Here is a 15671-nt window from a genome sequence, read left to right as displayed (position 1 = left end):
AAGCTGTTAAGCTGGTTTTCCTTCCCGCTTTCTTGCTCCGAGGAAGCGATGGGCAAGTGCTTCACAGCCATACCTGTTAGATTGTTTCCGTGTTGGCGCTTGAAACCGTTTGAGAATTTGGAGTCCCATCAGAGCAGAAGATACTTTACAGGGGAATAATTGCATTTGCTAACAGAATTCTGTTTGCACTTTAAAAACCTCTAATAAAAATAGAATATATACTGTGTTTTTATAAATAGATTACACATTTAGCTTAGATGAGTTTCATTACATTCCCCCCCCCAGACACTTTTTTTTTTAAAGAATTTTGTTTTTTTTCATTGTGTGAACTAATATGATAATTACTAAGTCTTTGAAAAAATGGTTGTACCACATTATTCTTTGGACATTTTTGAACATGCACAAAAGCAACTGCCATTTGTTTACTGAAAACATTTTTTTTTTTGTACAAATCCATTTTAGGAATTTGCTCTATTATTACACTGCTAACAAGCAAAAAAATTTGCTTCCTTGAAACCCCCTTTTAAAAAATGAGAAACAATGAGGAGGATTTTCTGATTGTAAGTCTAAAAAAGTGTCAATATGACACCGCATTAAGAATAGAAAACAAAAATAAAGTATTTACAGCTTTACAAAGGAAAAAAGAAAGAGGTCATCAAAATCAGTTCCAGCATTTTCACAATTTTTTTCTGGCAAGCTTTTCATCTGGTTTCTACAGAGTGGTTATATGCAAACAGAACAGGAACACTGTCAGCTAAGTCAGCAGCATCGCGTGAAACTAAACCGAAGACCTCCAGGGAAACCTAGCAAGGACCAACCCTCCTAACTCCCGAAAGGTTGATCTGCCCCATCCTATACAACCTAAATGAAAATAAAACCCCGCTCCCAAGTATGAAAACACCTTTTCTTCTTTAAAAATGGATTACATATGGTTATAAGAAATAGACACCAACAACCATGGTCATTTACCATCATACACATCACCATCGTACACATTATTTCTACACCCTCTACTATAGACCCACATCCCTTACACTTGCCCACAAATGCAACCCCATTACAGATGCTCCTCATAATTATGGCTACGAGACAAACGGCAGGGTACAGCTAGCTTGTTTCCACAGCTACATTCCCGCTTCCTCACTCAGCTCTCACTGTCAAACTGAGGATATTCTCTACCCTCAACACACCAGCTACTAGTTTCAAAAACCACTCAGCCTTTTCCCTACTAGGATACTGAGTTTTAAAGGGAAAACCAAAACAAAACAGCAGCTAAGCCGGACGGCCGTTATAATTGCTCAGTTTCTCCAGTACCAAAGAGCATTTCATAAGTGAGGAGAGCTGAACGAGAGCCTCCGACGAGGCCGATTCACTGTGCAAGTAGATTGCTTAAACAATGCCTCCACCAAAGTCACTAAAGCATTACAGACATTCAGCTTTGGCAGATGGTTTCTCAGCCTCGTGAGAAACTACGTATTAGCAGCTGAAGTTCATACAAGCTTGAAAACCTTAAGAATACTTTATTGAAAACATGCAGTCCCAGCCCCCTCAAAAAAATAGCTCATCTTTTACCCCCCACCCCACCCCAAGTTGCAGCCCTAGTGAACACGACATTTACCACTTTGGCCACCTAAGAAATAATAGGAGTGAGCACTTTGGAATCAGGTCTCTTTTCCAGAGAAAAGTTATCTACATTTACATGATGAAACAGGCTTTGAAAAAGCCCCTAACCCACACCACAAGAAGTTGCTAGCTACTCTATGATTAACTGCACTGAGTATTTCAATCAGTAAGGAGACCACAAGAATATCCTTGGATCTATTTTCTTGGACTGAAGCCATCAATGGTGGATCATGGCTTCCACGCTGAGGATCCACATGGATCACCCCAGTACTCCTCCTCAATCTGAAAACCACAGGGAGCCCAGTTGATTTCACATGACCTAAAAGCACCATCATGTCCAAGCAGGAGACAGCTCTGAACAGCGATGAAACTCCAGGCAGCAACACATAGGACTCGAATTGAGAGGACACGGCTGTACCCACAGCTACAGCGCTAGCAGAAACCCTCTGAGGTCCTGCCCCTCTGCAAAGCTGCACAAGACGGAGAGGCATTTCTGCATTTACTGAGACGCTTGTGCTCCTTTTGGAAGGAAGCAACACCAATCCATACTGGCTGTATGCTTACACTGCAACCCCACTGATTTCAGATCAATACTGAGAGAGGCTTGGAAACAACACTCAGGAAGCTAAAACGATCGGTCAGCTTACCTTTACGTAACACTGAGAGGGTGCTTAAATCGGGTATTTCCCTGTCCAGTCCTAGCACTGCTCCTACATAGCAGTTCCTAAGCTTCCTGGCAGGGAAAAAAAATACATTTGGTATTTACTCCAAGTCTTGCAACTGCTAGTTAACTACACAGTTACCTTTAGGCAGTATTAACTACACTTTCAAGCTTGGTCTAGAAAACAAAGAAAAAAATTATTGGCTGAGGTTTATACCCTGTTTTTACCTGGCTGAGGTGCTACAATTCCCATTAATAACCATGAACAGCTTGATGATGCCAGAGTTTCCTCGAATACCACCAAGTGATCTGACTTTTGATGCTGCTTTCTCCTGTGTAAAAATACAGAAAGACTAACAAAGCCTAGGTCTTCCCCCTTTCTCACAGAGAAAGCACATGGCTGTTCTTCCCTAGTTCTAGGGCAGCAGTAGTTTGGGATTCATTTTACTACGCCCTAAAGGATTACAGTATTTTCCAATGTTCAGCTTTTCTGAAGAACAGCGGTCTGGAACTCTCCCAATGCCATGTCTCAAGCCTACATCTGTACCACCGCACGTCAGTTTATCCTGATGCTTCAACTATCCCACTCCAAACATCATGAAAGCAGCATAAAATGGAGTTATCTCCCTGTCAGCAAAGTAAAATCTACAAACACTATGGTTTAAAAAAGAAAAAAAAATCCTGAAAAAAGAAAACAGGACAAAAACTGAAGGGATGATTGATTACCCTCTTAATCCAATCACGGGAAACAAAGGCATTGTAATATGACATCCCTCCTCAAAAGAAGCTCTACAGATAACATGTGCAAATGTGTGTTTAGCTTTCCTTTCCCCAAGAGATAACTGTAGCCCAACAGGGACCAAACATTCCATATAAATAAGGCGAGCTTTTTTTTTTTTTTTTTTTTTGCATAGTAGTTTATCAGTGATAGTCCCACCCCCCGAACCCTCCTTCGTCCACCTGCTTTGCCACCGAGCTGAGACCTGCTGCTTCAGATTCTGGAGTCTAGCAGAAAGCTTGTACAAATCTCAAAGGCTCCTTCACCCAAAAAGATGGGGTGAAGAAATTCCTTTTAATATTGTATAACTGCTTAATCCTAAATGCTGCCTCTAAACCCGCTATTAGTTTTAAATGTTTACAATTCAATTTGGAGGCATTCTTTTTTGTGCCAGACAGTGGTAATTGTACCATAATTGTCTTGAGTTCGCTTCTCATTTTGCCAGCATTCCTTTTGTCAATCAGCGCAGCAGTTCAATAAAACCATAAGCTTATTGAAATACCCAGAGCCTTTGCAGCACCATTCTCTGCTGCTACCAGATTATTTTTTTTAAATAATATTTTTTTATAAAAACACCTGCTATTAATATTCCACTGGAGCTCAAAGTGGCTCAGCTTGGGGCAAAGGCACAATTAAAACACCATGTTTTCTTACAGGACTCTGCATTTATAATTTGTGTAACAATAGAAATTTACAGCACCAATCCTTGGGTGGGGTGGGGATGCGTGTAGGAATGAGTCCTTAGAAACCCCGTGCAAGGGCTTACAAGTCTTTTTTTTTTTCCCCCAGCAGTGTATTGTTTTTTAATCTTTTCTTGTGTCTTCCCTTTCACTGGAATGCTCCAACTACGTATCAGCTGACCATGGGCTCCACATCCGTCTCTCTGTCCAATTCGTCCTGAATTTCATCTGTGTTTCCTGAGTCACTGCTGGCTACAGAGCTGGGAGATGGAGAATTTCTGTAGAAAAATTCAGAGGAAGGTTTAGACAAAAAAAAAAATCAATGACAGATAGGAAAAAAAAAAGGAACCTTTAAAGAAAACGGTCACTTTCACTCTTTCACTTCCCAAAACAATTTAAAATTAACAATTAACATTAACTTTGGGTTTACAGTAAATATCAGCAGTAAACTTAAGTGCGCTGCCACCCCAGCCCTGCTATCTCCTATACAAATATAAAGGTTGCCCCAGGTTTACGGATGGGGACATTGAAACTAAATCCAACAAACATCCTACAGAGACTCTCATCATCCACAATGTGTACAGTCTTGAAAACTCAAAAAAGTTTATCTCCTTGTTCTTTTAAGCCAGGATGTGTACTGAGGACGAGCAAGAGATAAGAAAAATCCCTCATAGTATAGGTTCTTACACACGAGAAGATTAAAACTGAAGTTCTTCATATAAGTCCACAGTCAAGATTTAATCTGAGCTTTTGTTTAAGACTTCTAGGACTACGACATTAAGACTAAGCATCCATTCATGTTTGAGATCCCTGGTTTTACCAACACATGCTGAAACCTTAAAAGCTGTTTATTGTGTGTAGGAACCTATAGACTGTTACAGGGTTCTTTTTAAGACTGGTATTTGACCCCGAACAAAACAGGATTATCCAAAGGACAAAGCTTTAGGACAAAATGATACCGTTGCCTTTAAAACAACTTGGCAGGAAACAAGAGCAAAATAAATTCTTGAAGCACCCCAGGCAGAATGGTAATATCTTATTACCTGTCAGCTGAGCCTTTGATAAGCCTACGACAGGTTTCCATTTGTACATCCAGGCCCCTTTTCATACTACACATTTCCATATATTCATGAAGGTGGCGATTCATGTCACTCTTGGCTGTGGCCAATTCCAGCTGTAAGTAGTAAGAGAAACATAATCAGCCTAAGGTGAGTTGCTAGCAGCTTCTCCCAGCTTTGCTCAATTTTACATACTGGTGGGGATGCTAAAGCTGCCCAGAGCCAAGCCAAACCACCCGCACAATATACGTTTAACCTCAGTGTTCTATTCTGCCAATGTATTCATCAGCTTGTGAAATGTATTTTAATCAGAGTTCAACACTGGTTTTAAACAGCTCTCACGTTTGGGGTTTTTTTTTTTCTGCTGCTGGGCATCTTGTTTGTCAACATGCAGTAATTAATGAAAGCATATTGTAGGCTGGGCAAAGATTTTGAGAAGCTGCTGTGTCTGGCAACCTCTGAGGTCACGTCTTGTAAAGCACTTCCCAGGGTGACTGTGGATATGCAAGACAGAGGGGAAAAAGAATAATAGTGCATTTTTATTTTCTTTGTTCTGAAGGTTCTCTCTCCACCAGCTACAGATTTATGCTTACTCAATAATAAGGCTGTATGGAGAATGGTATTTAGAAAAAATGCTAAGGGTATGTCAAAGGAAAACGCCTTTGCATTCTTAGATATATAGACATTCCACCTTTCCTCTGTGGGGGTATACATGTGGAAGAGCCAACCTGACCAGAACACCATGCACGCCCATTAGAAACAATTCATATTGTCACAAATAACCTCCTTACCTCTATCTGTCCTATTGTTTCTTGGTATTCCTTGTCTCTCGTTTTAAAGAAAGACTCTGTTTCGTGGATCAAGTTTCCCAGGTTTTCTTCCTGCAGGAGAAAGGAAAACACAAAGAATTAGCAAGAAAGTGACAAGGAATTCAGTAGCAGACTGAAGATCATCTTATTTAACCTTTCTCAGAAATGCAGGTTATTATGCTCTTTCATGCAAAGCGTTTTTTTATACTTTTTTTTTTTTTTACACAGATAAGTACTATTCTGCTTCTTAAAACTGGCATATCAGGAACCACGTGGTACCAAGACCATGGCTTTGTACACACAAAGATAAAAGTCTCTGATTAAGGAACCTGCAGACCAAGGCTCCAGCAATTAAACACAGATACCTGATGCACGTCAAAGAACCAGACCCACGGATTTTCCTGAGCCTTTCACAATATGGTCACACTTAGATTGTAATTGCTCTCCAGCCATGAAACAATTTTTCCTTGCATTGACCACACCACTACTTACAGCTTTGCACTGGAATTCTCATTTTCCAATTACATATTACTACGCTCCAGTCTGTTCTGTCTCCGTTACCTCACACGTATGCTCTGCATGCGTTGTTTCCTATTGAAATTCTTCACTTAACTGCTAGATAAAGCAAGCTTACTCCAGCACACTATCGATAAAAATATCGCATGTAAGAACACATGGTGTCCCAAAGGAAACATCCCGCCAGACAACAGCTCCCCTATCATCATTGCTTTGGATTGACAGTACACTCCGGGCTACAAAACATACAGCACTATTTCATGCTGTCACAGAGACTAAAATCAACCGTTTTCCAGTTTAACAACATCATTGTTCTCTCCTTCATGTTACTACCTACCTCCAGTTTTCCAGAAAAAAATTTAGCATCAATTTAATGCAACTGCACTGATGAGTATTAATTACATTTCCATCCTTCGGCCACATCTGTAGCAGCTTTATCAGGATCATACCCGGTAACCACATCAGGCTATCCAGCCTATAGTTACAAGAATCATTCCACTCATCCTTTTATATGCAGAAATGCTTTAAGAAGGAAGGTCATAAAAGAAGGTGGCTAGGGCACTGCGTACGAACTTGAAAGGAATAAAGCCAGTGGAAGGAAGATTCAGGCATGTAAAGCACTATGTTAAAGACTAGGCACAGACAGAGCAGTCTTTATTCTGAATCTCCATCTACAAGCCAAATCTACCCTTTCCTTGTATAATTTTCATTTAGAAGGATTTAAGCTTCTTAAAACCTTTAGAGTTTTCGCACGGAAGGTCTGAGTTCGGCAATATTCCTCTGATAGCTGTGCTTATACATGCACACATGGGTATATGCAAATAAATCTGTCACTAATTCCAGCACATGGCTACACATTATCACTCTGCCACTCTCCCTGCTCAAAAGACGACGTGTAGCTAAGCACGCTGCTTTCTGCAGTCCTAGCACTTCTAAGTAATCTCCGCAGTTTCAGAGTATGCCAGATGATACACAAATGGGAAGATGTAAAATTAACGCACCCCTGGCAGTCAACACAAGACAATATTCAGGAGACTGCTGCCTCAGCATCTTTAGCTACGGCGATGATGGAAGGCGGCAGGATTATTCCTTACCTACTGCTGTCGTGCTACTCAGTAATGAAATAATAGCATCACATTTAAGACTACCCACACAAAGCCAGACCTTGCCATTTCAATCTCTCTTTAGGCCTGTTTAAAAAGGCTCAGAAGTCACTCAATGAGGCAGCATGCAGCCATTTGCTTACTATGCACGTGATCTTAAGGATTAAAAGCAAGCTGTTTGTTATCCACCAACTCCAGGAGATTCCTGTTGACTGGGAAGATGGAAGCACAAGACTCACGGGTTCAGAAGATCCCTGGGGCTTTACACCGTGTCCTGCAACCACAGCCTCTTTGTTTGCGATGGGCTGAATGTACTTTAACATCTTGCACGGACCATACCGAGTTTATTTTTCTCTCCACTAGAACAAGCGTGCCACACGGTGTACCATTTGGACAATTAAAGCGTGAATGATAATCTACAGAGAAAGCGAGATGCTGCGTGGAAGATAGAGGGCTTTAGATAAATGACTGCTTCGGGTGACAGATTGCATGATGCTCCTGTAACAGCTAGGCACATTGGATCTTTTGACACTCACTTAGTACTTTTAAATACTCAGTTTGAAGAAGCAGAAGAAATGAAGTTTGGCAAATAAACTGATTGCACAGACTGAAAAGCAACCATAGAGAGAAAGCACTAAGAGGATTTTAAAAATCAAAGCAAGTTTGCGTGGCAAACTAGATCACCAGTCAAATATCCAAAGGCTCAAATGGCTGAAAGAGAAGCTGAGGGATACAGTTTCTGCAAAGAATAGTTTGAGAAAATAACTAAAACTCACCTCTCCTTGGAGGTCAATTGAAGGATTGCAGTTTGTGAAGTCTTCCCAAAGAAGCAACGTTTCCTCATTCTCCTCCCACGTTAAACTATCACAGTCATCATCAAAATCGAATGTCTCACGACTGTTAAGAAAACAGAAAAAGCATTAGTGAAAACTACCCCAGCCCCACTCCCTCAGTTCTTCAATTAATCGTCTAGAAAAAAAAGGGGCTACAAGAACTGAATGAAGGAGACAATGCAGCAGCTGAAAATCCTCACAGTTTTTACAAACAGGCTTTACCACTGTCCAAGTCCCTCGCTCCTGGGCTCTTTGCCACCCCAAAGCAGAATAAAAGATCCTTGTTAGCATTCCTGGTTCAAGCACACAGTCCTAGCTCTGTCCTCCAGATGGTGCTGCACATTCGTTTCCCCTGTTTCCAAACCACAAAAATGTTTTAAACTATTCTTTATACATGGGAAAATGAGCCCAAAGACATCTTGAGGAATTTTACAAGAAACAGCCACTAAGAAACTCCCTGCTGATTTATGCTGAAGTTCAGCCAACATTTTCCCTGCAGCATTTTAAACCATTATTTTTAAAAGTAGTAACTATGAAAAAAACCCAACCCTGAACCCCAAAATGATGTGCAGGTGAGTGCAAATACTCACTTGACTTGAACAACACAGACACTACTACAGCCACTTAAGACTGAGAACAAACAGTGGCAGAGTGGCCTTTTGCACTGTTATTTGGCCAAGCCCCTTTAGTACCGTCAGTTGTGCAATAAGGGAAAGTTTGAGAAGGCACTCGAGTCCCTTTAGGTTTGAACAGCAGCAAGGCGAAACACTAGTAGCTGCTTCTTGTCCTTGTTAAGGAGGCCTGACAAAAATCTGAAATTGCTCCCAGAAGCAGTCTGCTAATTTCAGACTGATGCATTTTTGTTACTTTAGCTCACTTCCTTTTAAACAGATAACATCTCAGTCCGGAAGCTGAGTCCAATACTGTCTTTAGGAGGCTGAAGAGCTTGGCAAAAGAGGCAGGCTATTTGTTTAGACTCACCATGACTTTAAAAAAATAATAAACTTGGACATACATGATTGTGCCTTTTGCAATTCCCCTTCAAATTAGTTTCTTTTTGCAAGAGCTATCCTTGTCAGAGAGCACAAAGGCTCCCAGTCCTGACTGCTGGTCTAGATCAACCCAATTGGAATGTAACAACGAGATTCCCACAGCGCTTTGTGTGATACGTAACAGGATCAGGAGATAAGAATTTCATTAGCAGCACCAATAAAAACTGGGCAGGTCTAAGAACAAAACTGAAAACCATTACCAACCCAGCAGCTAAATTTTAGACTTTTGCTTTTATAAAAAAATCCACACACTATCTGCTGTCACACTGAATTCTAGCAGTGCAGAAGTCAAAAATCTGTATTTATTACACTGAATATTAATAAGGGCCTAAAGACATCTAAAACAAGAGTCCTAACAAGAGGAGTTACCTACAACTTTTGCAAGAAACCTGCCCTCCTATATGTGAAACTCAGGCAGAAAGAAATGAAAACAGAACTTTTGGCAACAGCTGACAACACAAGAGGAGCTAGTGCTTCTTAGACAATTTCTTGTGTACTCCTACATACTAAATACTGTCCTACACTGTGTGGGAAAGCACTGGGAATTCTTCCCTCTGCAGTCATTGCAGAAGCTGGCAGAAGACAGCCGTATTCACGTGCTAGGGAAGTCAGAGCTACGGTGCTTGCTGGGGCTTTTCTCTGCCAAAAGAAAACGGCAGAGACCCTCGAAACTCTCACCAGGCCATGGCCATCTCCGTCAGTTCTAGAACAGGAGAAAGAGAACAGCAGGGCAATTGCCAACCGGCTTCCCAAACTGCTTTGTGCAGCACCAAGGTGCAAAGAGTGTCTTCTCACCGCTACAAGCTTCCTAACACTCCAATTTGGGGTTCAGCTTTAGGCAAAATAAATTGCAATTCTTCCAGTTCGGGAGACTGGACTTTGCAGCCAGTCTTACAACACCGACATTCTTGGAATCTATAAACTATTGTCCACTGCTAGAACTGATCTTCCAGACAGATCCACCATTACCATTTGCCCACAGCTCAACTGAAAAATCATGCAAAATGCAAGAAGAGTTTGTATCCATTCTGAATTGAGCTTTCAGTGATGTTGCCAAATTCTATCCAGCCCAAGCAGCAGCAAGGTTCTTCCCAAAACTCTAGAAATCTAATATTCAGCCAAATACACTGAATAGACTCAAGTTTTGTACTTTGTTGTTGTTGTTGCATGTTTCTTCTTTTGCTACTGTTATAACAGCATGTGCAGTAAAACTAGATGTTTGTATTTTTTATATTCTCTGTAGTTCCCTCTACTTAAAGGAGGAACAAAAATCAGTTAATTTTACTAGAACTTCCAGTAAACTGTCAAGTAAGCACCATGCTGGCAGCTCAGGTGCTCTGGGACTAAGTCTGCATTTCCGAATAAGTTTTCCCTACGTCGTCCACGATACTCACAGCTGATTAAACATACGCTTCATTTCATCCGTGATGTTCAAAGAACAGCTGACCTCATCATCAGAGAACCTGCCATTGTCTCCATCCTGTTCAGAGAGGTCATCATCAGATGCGAGCTTGCGTTCTTTCTTCTTGGAAGCCACCTTAATTGGAGAGAAGAGCGGTAACTAGAAGGTTCAATTGAGGTGCGCCATTAGGGGCAGAAATAAAGAAGGAGAGGCATTAGGTTTGAGTGAACATAACTGCTCATCAGTTCCCAGGCAATTCAGGGAGCGCTTGTATTCAAGGCAGGAATTGCATCTGTTAATGAGTGGTGAACACAGAGCACAAGGAAGCGGTTCAGAACGGCGAAGAGCAAAGCAAGCTGCAGGCTGCCAGCGCTCTACAGATGTTCATCTGTTCACTGACACCAGTCTATGCTCTACCAGAGAACATGCAGAGGTTAGAATGATACAGGGTAAAAGCGTAAGCTGGCAGGAGTGCCCAGGCAGCAGGCTTGAGAGCAGTGACAGAACTCTCCCTCTCCTGCCACCACCACAGGCTGTTGCTCCCAGTGTTGAACCACCACGAAAGAGTAGACGGGAAGCCTTTCTAGATAGCCTTTATTTCAGGGTCATCCCACCCCATCAGCAGAGGCAGACTGCTAGCCTTCAGGTTGACAGAAGAAAGGTTAACTGAACCATGAAAACACCTGGACAACCCTCAAAGAAATGAAGTTTAGACGTGCAGAGAACTCAAGGGATACCCCTGCAAAGGGTGCAGAGGATCACTTCTTCATCTGAAGACTGTGAACGTCAAAGATATTCACAGATGGTGCCACAGAGTCACAAACACACAGTCCACTCCCAACCTCCTGCGGTTTTTCCTCTACTTGGCATATAAGCCATCCCTTATTGTTATTGTTCTTATGATCATCATTTTAACCACTGCATGCTTGACCAAAAGTGCGCTTTGCAGTTACCTTTGAGCAGAAAGGCATAGCAATTCTACTCAAAGACAAGAAGGAACCACTAGCACAATGCAATGGCTCAACATGCTGGAAAAATAATTGTCTCCAATAAGGAGATTAGAATCTTTTGGGATGCAGAAAAAAAACCAACCATCAAACATTTAGGCAACTTCACTATAGCCAGAAAGCACAACCAGTAGAGACCGCAAGGATCTTTTACAGTGGTTTTGTACCGCATTTAGCACGCTATATGACATCACTATACAGAGAAAAGCATCAGACTTACTGAAAGACTGAACAAGACACGTTTAGATCAAAGTAGAAGGAAGCTGGGTTAATCACAATGACATTGCAGTTGTGACAGGAGCCCAACTGCCTTAGGAGTTACAGGTTTGCTCCATGCAGAGCTGTAACTGCTTGCTTTTGGAGCAAATGAAATGACTTTCCTGCTAGCACCAAGGAGCCACAACAGCTCAAAGGAAAGCAACTGGGGTGTCTAGTCTCACAAAGCAGTCATAGCTCACCACCACAGAAGCGTTATTTCTGGCCACGGAGCTTGAGCCAGAAATAAGAACATTCAGATGACAGTTCTACAAGCTTAAAACCTCTCACTTGCAGAGGGAACAAATGCGAGGAAGCCATTTATACAAACCTAGACCCTATAGTGCTTTTTTTCCCTGCGTTCATTGTAGACTAGCATCAGACTAACAGCACATCTTAAAGGTCATCCTGAGACTTTTTTTTAAACTGTCTAAATTTTGTGCTCTTAGGACTACAGCAGCTTCTGCAGAAGAGAGCTACACTTCAAGACCGAGAAAGAAGAAAATACGTCTACACAGAGAAATTTCAAGAAAAGGCAAATGACCTGGACCACACTCCTCAACACTGCTCCCTCTTGTCCCCTCACTACTTGTCCTACCCTATGGAAAATTCACGGCCTAATCACCTGGAATATCTTGGAAACGTCTTCAGAGTTGCGCTGCTGCGCTACATCACACAGCTTGGCTGTGATATCGATTCGCCGACAGATGTCCATGTCCACCTTCATGGCCTTTTCTTGAATCTTTGTGTCCAGGTCTGTCATGGGCTGCAGGAAGGACAGCAGTGATTATCTTCTATTATTATACAGTTCAGGAAAGAAGAGATACCCCATAGTATCTCTCTAACCCCAGGGCATACCATTCTTAAACAATATTACACCTTGTTCTCCGGGAAAGGCAGTACACGCACAATCTAAATAGACTAGACGGCTAACAATTAACATTCATAGCTGATTCTACTAAAATTTCAACTCAGAGTGATTTGCCACTGAAAAACCTATACCCACCCCAAAACAACAGCTAGATGTGATAGTAAACTTTTATGGGTCAATAAAGCTTTAAAAAAGGAGGAAAAACCCTGTAGACCATGTGCAGAATAGAATGAAATCTAAAACCTGGTCAGTATGCAACACTTCCCCCCTTTTCAGACAGAAAAACTGGGCCTGCAAGGAGAAGTTGCTTTTAAAACAGAATCCAGGCTACGCAGCAACTTCATACATACCATGAAAACATAAAATCAAGACTGGATCTAAAGAGATCCATGAAAGCTTGTAACACAGAAAATACTCCTCATTGGCATTAACCTGGCCTCCAGCCTAGCAAAAATTCTACATGAAAAATATTTTGTCTTGCTTCACTCTGGGCAGTGATTATAAACATAATTTATAAGAGATACTCCCACGCAGACAGTACAGCTGGCTCCTTATGAAACACCATTCCACAAAAAACATATTTTCCAGCCTAGACGAGACTTACTGTGTTAGAAAGTACCACTTCAATGGCTAGGCAATGCTTCCACTTTGACCAGAAAAGTGGAAAAACTCTTTGTGGAGTATTATTCTTAAATACCAAATCCCCTTTCCAAGAAGAAAGCTTTGTTTCTTGTTTGGGGTTTGGCTTTTTTTTTTTCCCCCTTTTCTTTTTTAAAAATTATTAGACAGTTCTTCTCCAGCCTCTGTCAACCACTTTTGGACAAGTTAAAGATTTTTGTTTTCCAAATGCATTGAGAAAAAGAAATCTCTAAACACTGACACACTCTAAGCACAATCTTATCAACTCAATAGGTACCAGTGATTCTTATCTGCAGGAAAGCAAGAGTCATGCCAACATTTTGCATTGCTCTGCTCTAAATATTTACACGGTGGGATTCAAAACAAGCATTCTCACTGCTTTCCTTAGGCTCCCTTCGGGTTTGCAAAGCCTGAAGGAAGCTTTCTCTCAAGTTGAGGAGGATGTTTGCATTCACCACCATCCTTTTTGTATACACCAAGCAACATTTCTTCCTCAGTGAAAAAGTCATCACGGCGATGCAGCCCTAATAAGTTTCTCCCTTTCACACTGCCTCTAACCAAGCATGCCTATTCTCGATTAAACACCAAAAGGAGAGACAGCTAATTGCCGAATTTCACACGGACAGATCTAGCAGCCCTGAGAGAATGTATTTGACACCGGGGAGCGGGTTCTGCAAGTTTACATAAAGACAGAAGGAAGCAGTTGTACACAAAATTACAGCATAAATAAGCATAATAGGACATATTCATGAGACAACTGGCATCAGCACTACTTCAGTCTTACAGAGAAAGGCACCTTAATGTTCACCTAGCTCATCTTTCTAGATATCTACATGAGTACATGCTCTCAGCATGTCTAAATGTAAAAAAAAATATCCAGTCATAGTCTAAAAGATCCCCCAACTTTGAGGGAAAGTTAGTACCAAACAAGACATGCGGAAATTCCTGACAAAACAAGTCTTTTTTTTTTTTTTTCTTTTAAATTTAGGTCAAAGCAGCACTGGAAACAAAGCCAGATATCTGAACCAGTGACACCAGGTTCATCTCTTCAGAGCTTTCATAAAGGGAGTTGGGACACACATAGAGCGCGTTCCTTTTTGAACACTACCTTCTTGCAAGTCGCCCTTGTTAACGGTACATGGCGCTGCACGGTGACGAACCCTTTACCCTAACCTGTGAGTTCTCCAACATTATTTTTTCCCCCCCCACGGCTGCAGATCTGAATGCCAGCACTGCCAGCTGCGGAGAACGGGGAAAGGAGGGAAGAGTCCGGGTTATGGGCTAAGCAGCAAGTTAATGCATCTCTACACAGACCAGACAGGAAGCAGGGGGAAGGGTGATCTGTCTGATGCATTAGATCATAAAGGCAGCCATAATGCTAACTACAAAGCAGCACTCACTAAGACCATAACCTTTTCATGAATGAAGCCATTTGCATGACACACACATTTCACAAAGGCAGTGGGAGTTGGCCACTCTGCTCTCCAGTGTACTTACATCACTCATCAGACCCTTAAAGACCACAAGTTCTGCTTTCAGTCTCTCAATCTTTTCATTTAACTCCTCCTGGAGAGCTTCCGCTTCCTGTGCCTCCTGCAAGAGAAAGCACACAAAGAACTAAGAGGTAATAGGCCAACATATGCTTCTGCACTTAACCTGAGCGGGGCTGATAAGACACATCACCACCCTCACATTTCATTCTGTCAGAAACTTCAGCACCTTCCCGCTTCAGCTTCCAAACATTAACACCACTCTCTAGCATATAGCAATGCAGTTACCTGCTCTAGGTAGAAAAGAGTGTTTTAACTGAATTCAAGTAATTACTAGCATAATAAAAGGTGCAGAGAAAACCTATGCCTTTCAATACACACTATTCCAAGCTTACCTCTCGCAAGGTTTCTACCATAGATTCCAGACTCATTCTTCTCGTCAGTTCCTCTTCCCATCTGAAAGACAAGATTTGCAGGCAAAGTGTTAACTATTGAGAAAAGCAGGGTGGTTTTTTTTTCCAAAAAATCACAAGTCTTCTGATAGCTGTAGAATGATGACAGTTACTTGAAATGTAAAGCAGATGGTCCCCCTCACTTGTACACCCTCAAACCAGTAACATTAAGTCTGTAAGAGAATAAAAGCTAAATCCACTTTCATTGGTATCAGTACTCTTCCTGCTCTCCTGCACAACATTTAGTTGCAAATAAGGTGGGAAATTTTCAGTGCAAGAAGAATCAGTTGCAGGTAAGTTATGTGAATGAGCAGTCTTACTATTTATCTGTTCAGTCCAATCAATTCATGCCTTTGTGTGTCTTCTACAAACTCCTCAATAATCTACATGCCTCAGCCATTTCCCAGCACTACACTTGTAAGCAGAGTATTCAGACAAGCAT

At 41.5% G+C, this 15671-nt stretch overlaps 1 protein-coding gene across 2 annotated transcripts in view; it reads right to left on the bottom strand.

Annotated features, from left to right (window-relative positions):
- Positions 1–3707: 3707 nt before the first annotated feature.
- The window catches only part of IFFO2 (intermediate filament family orphan 2), a 36730-nt gene continuing 24766 nt past the window's right edge, over positions 3708–15671 (bottom strand). Inside the window, exons 2-9 of one of the 2 annotated variants that reach the window (XM_075772923.1) lie at positions 15173–15233; positions 14785–14880; positions 12403–12543; positions 10508–10650; positions 8005–8125; positions 5592–5681; positions 4786–4916; positions 3708–4020 (exon numbers count right to left, since the gene is read on the bottom strand). In XM_075772923.1, the coding sequence (XP_075629038.1) occupies positions 3915–4020; positions 4786–4916; positions 5592–5681; positions 8005–8125; positions 10508–10650; positions 12403–12543; positions 14785–14880; positions 15173–15233 (889 nt within the window). In that variant the 3' untranslated portion in view covers positions 3708–3914. The remainder of the gene's footprint in view (positions 4021–4785; positions 4917–5591; positions 5682–8004; positions 8126–10507; positions 10651–12402; positions 12544–14784; positions 14881–15172; positions 15234–15671) is intronic. The other variant, XM_075772924.1, reaches the window with a different exon arrangement.

The sequence above is a fragment of the Balearica regulorum genome, chromosome 21 (assembly GCF_011004875.1).
Source record: "Balearica regulorum gibbericeps isolate bBalReg1 chromosome 21, bBalReg1.pri, whole genome shotgun sequence".
Taxonomy (NCBI): domain Eukaryota; kingdom Metazoa; phylum Chordata; class Aves; order Gruiformes; family Gruidae; genus Balearica; species Balearica regulorum.
This window is presented reverse-complemented; position numbering and strand designations above follow the sequence as displayed.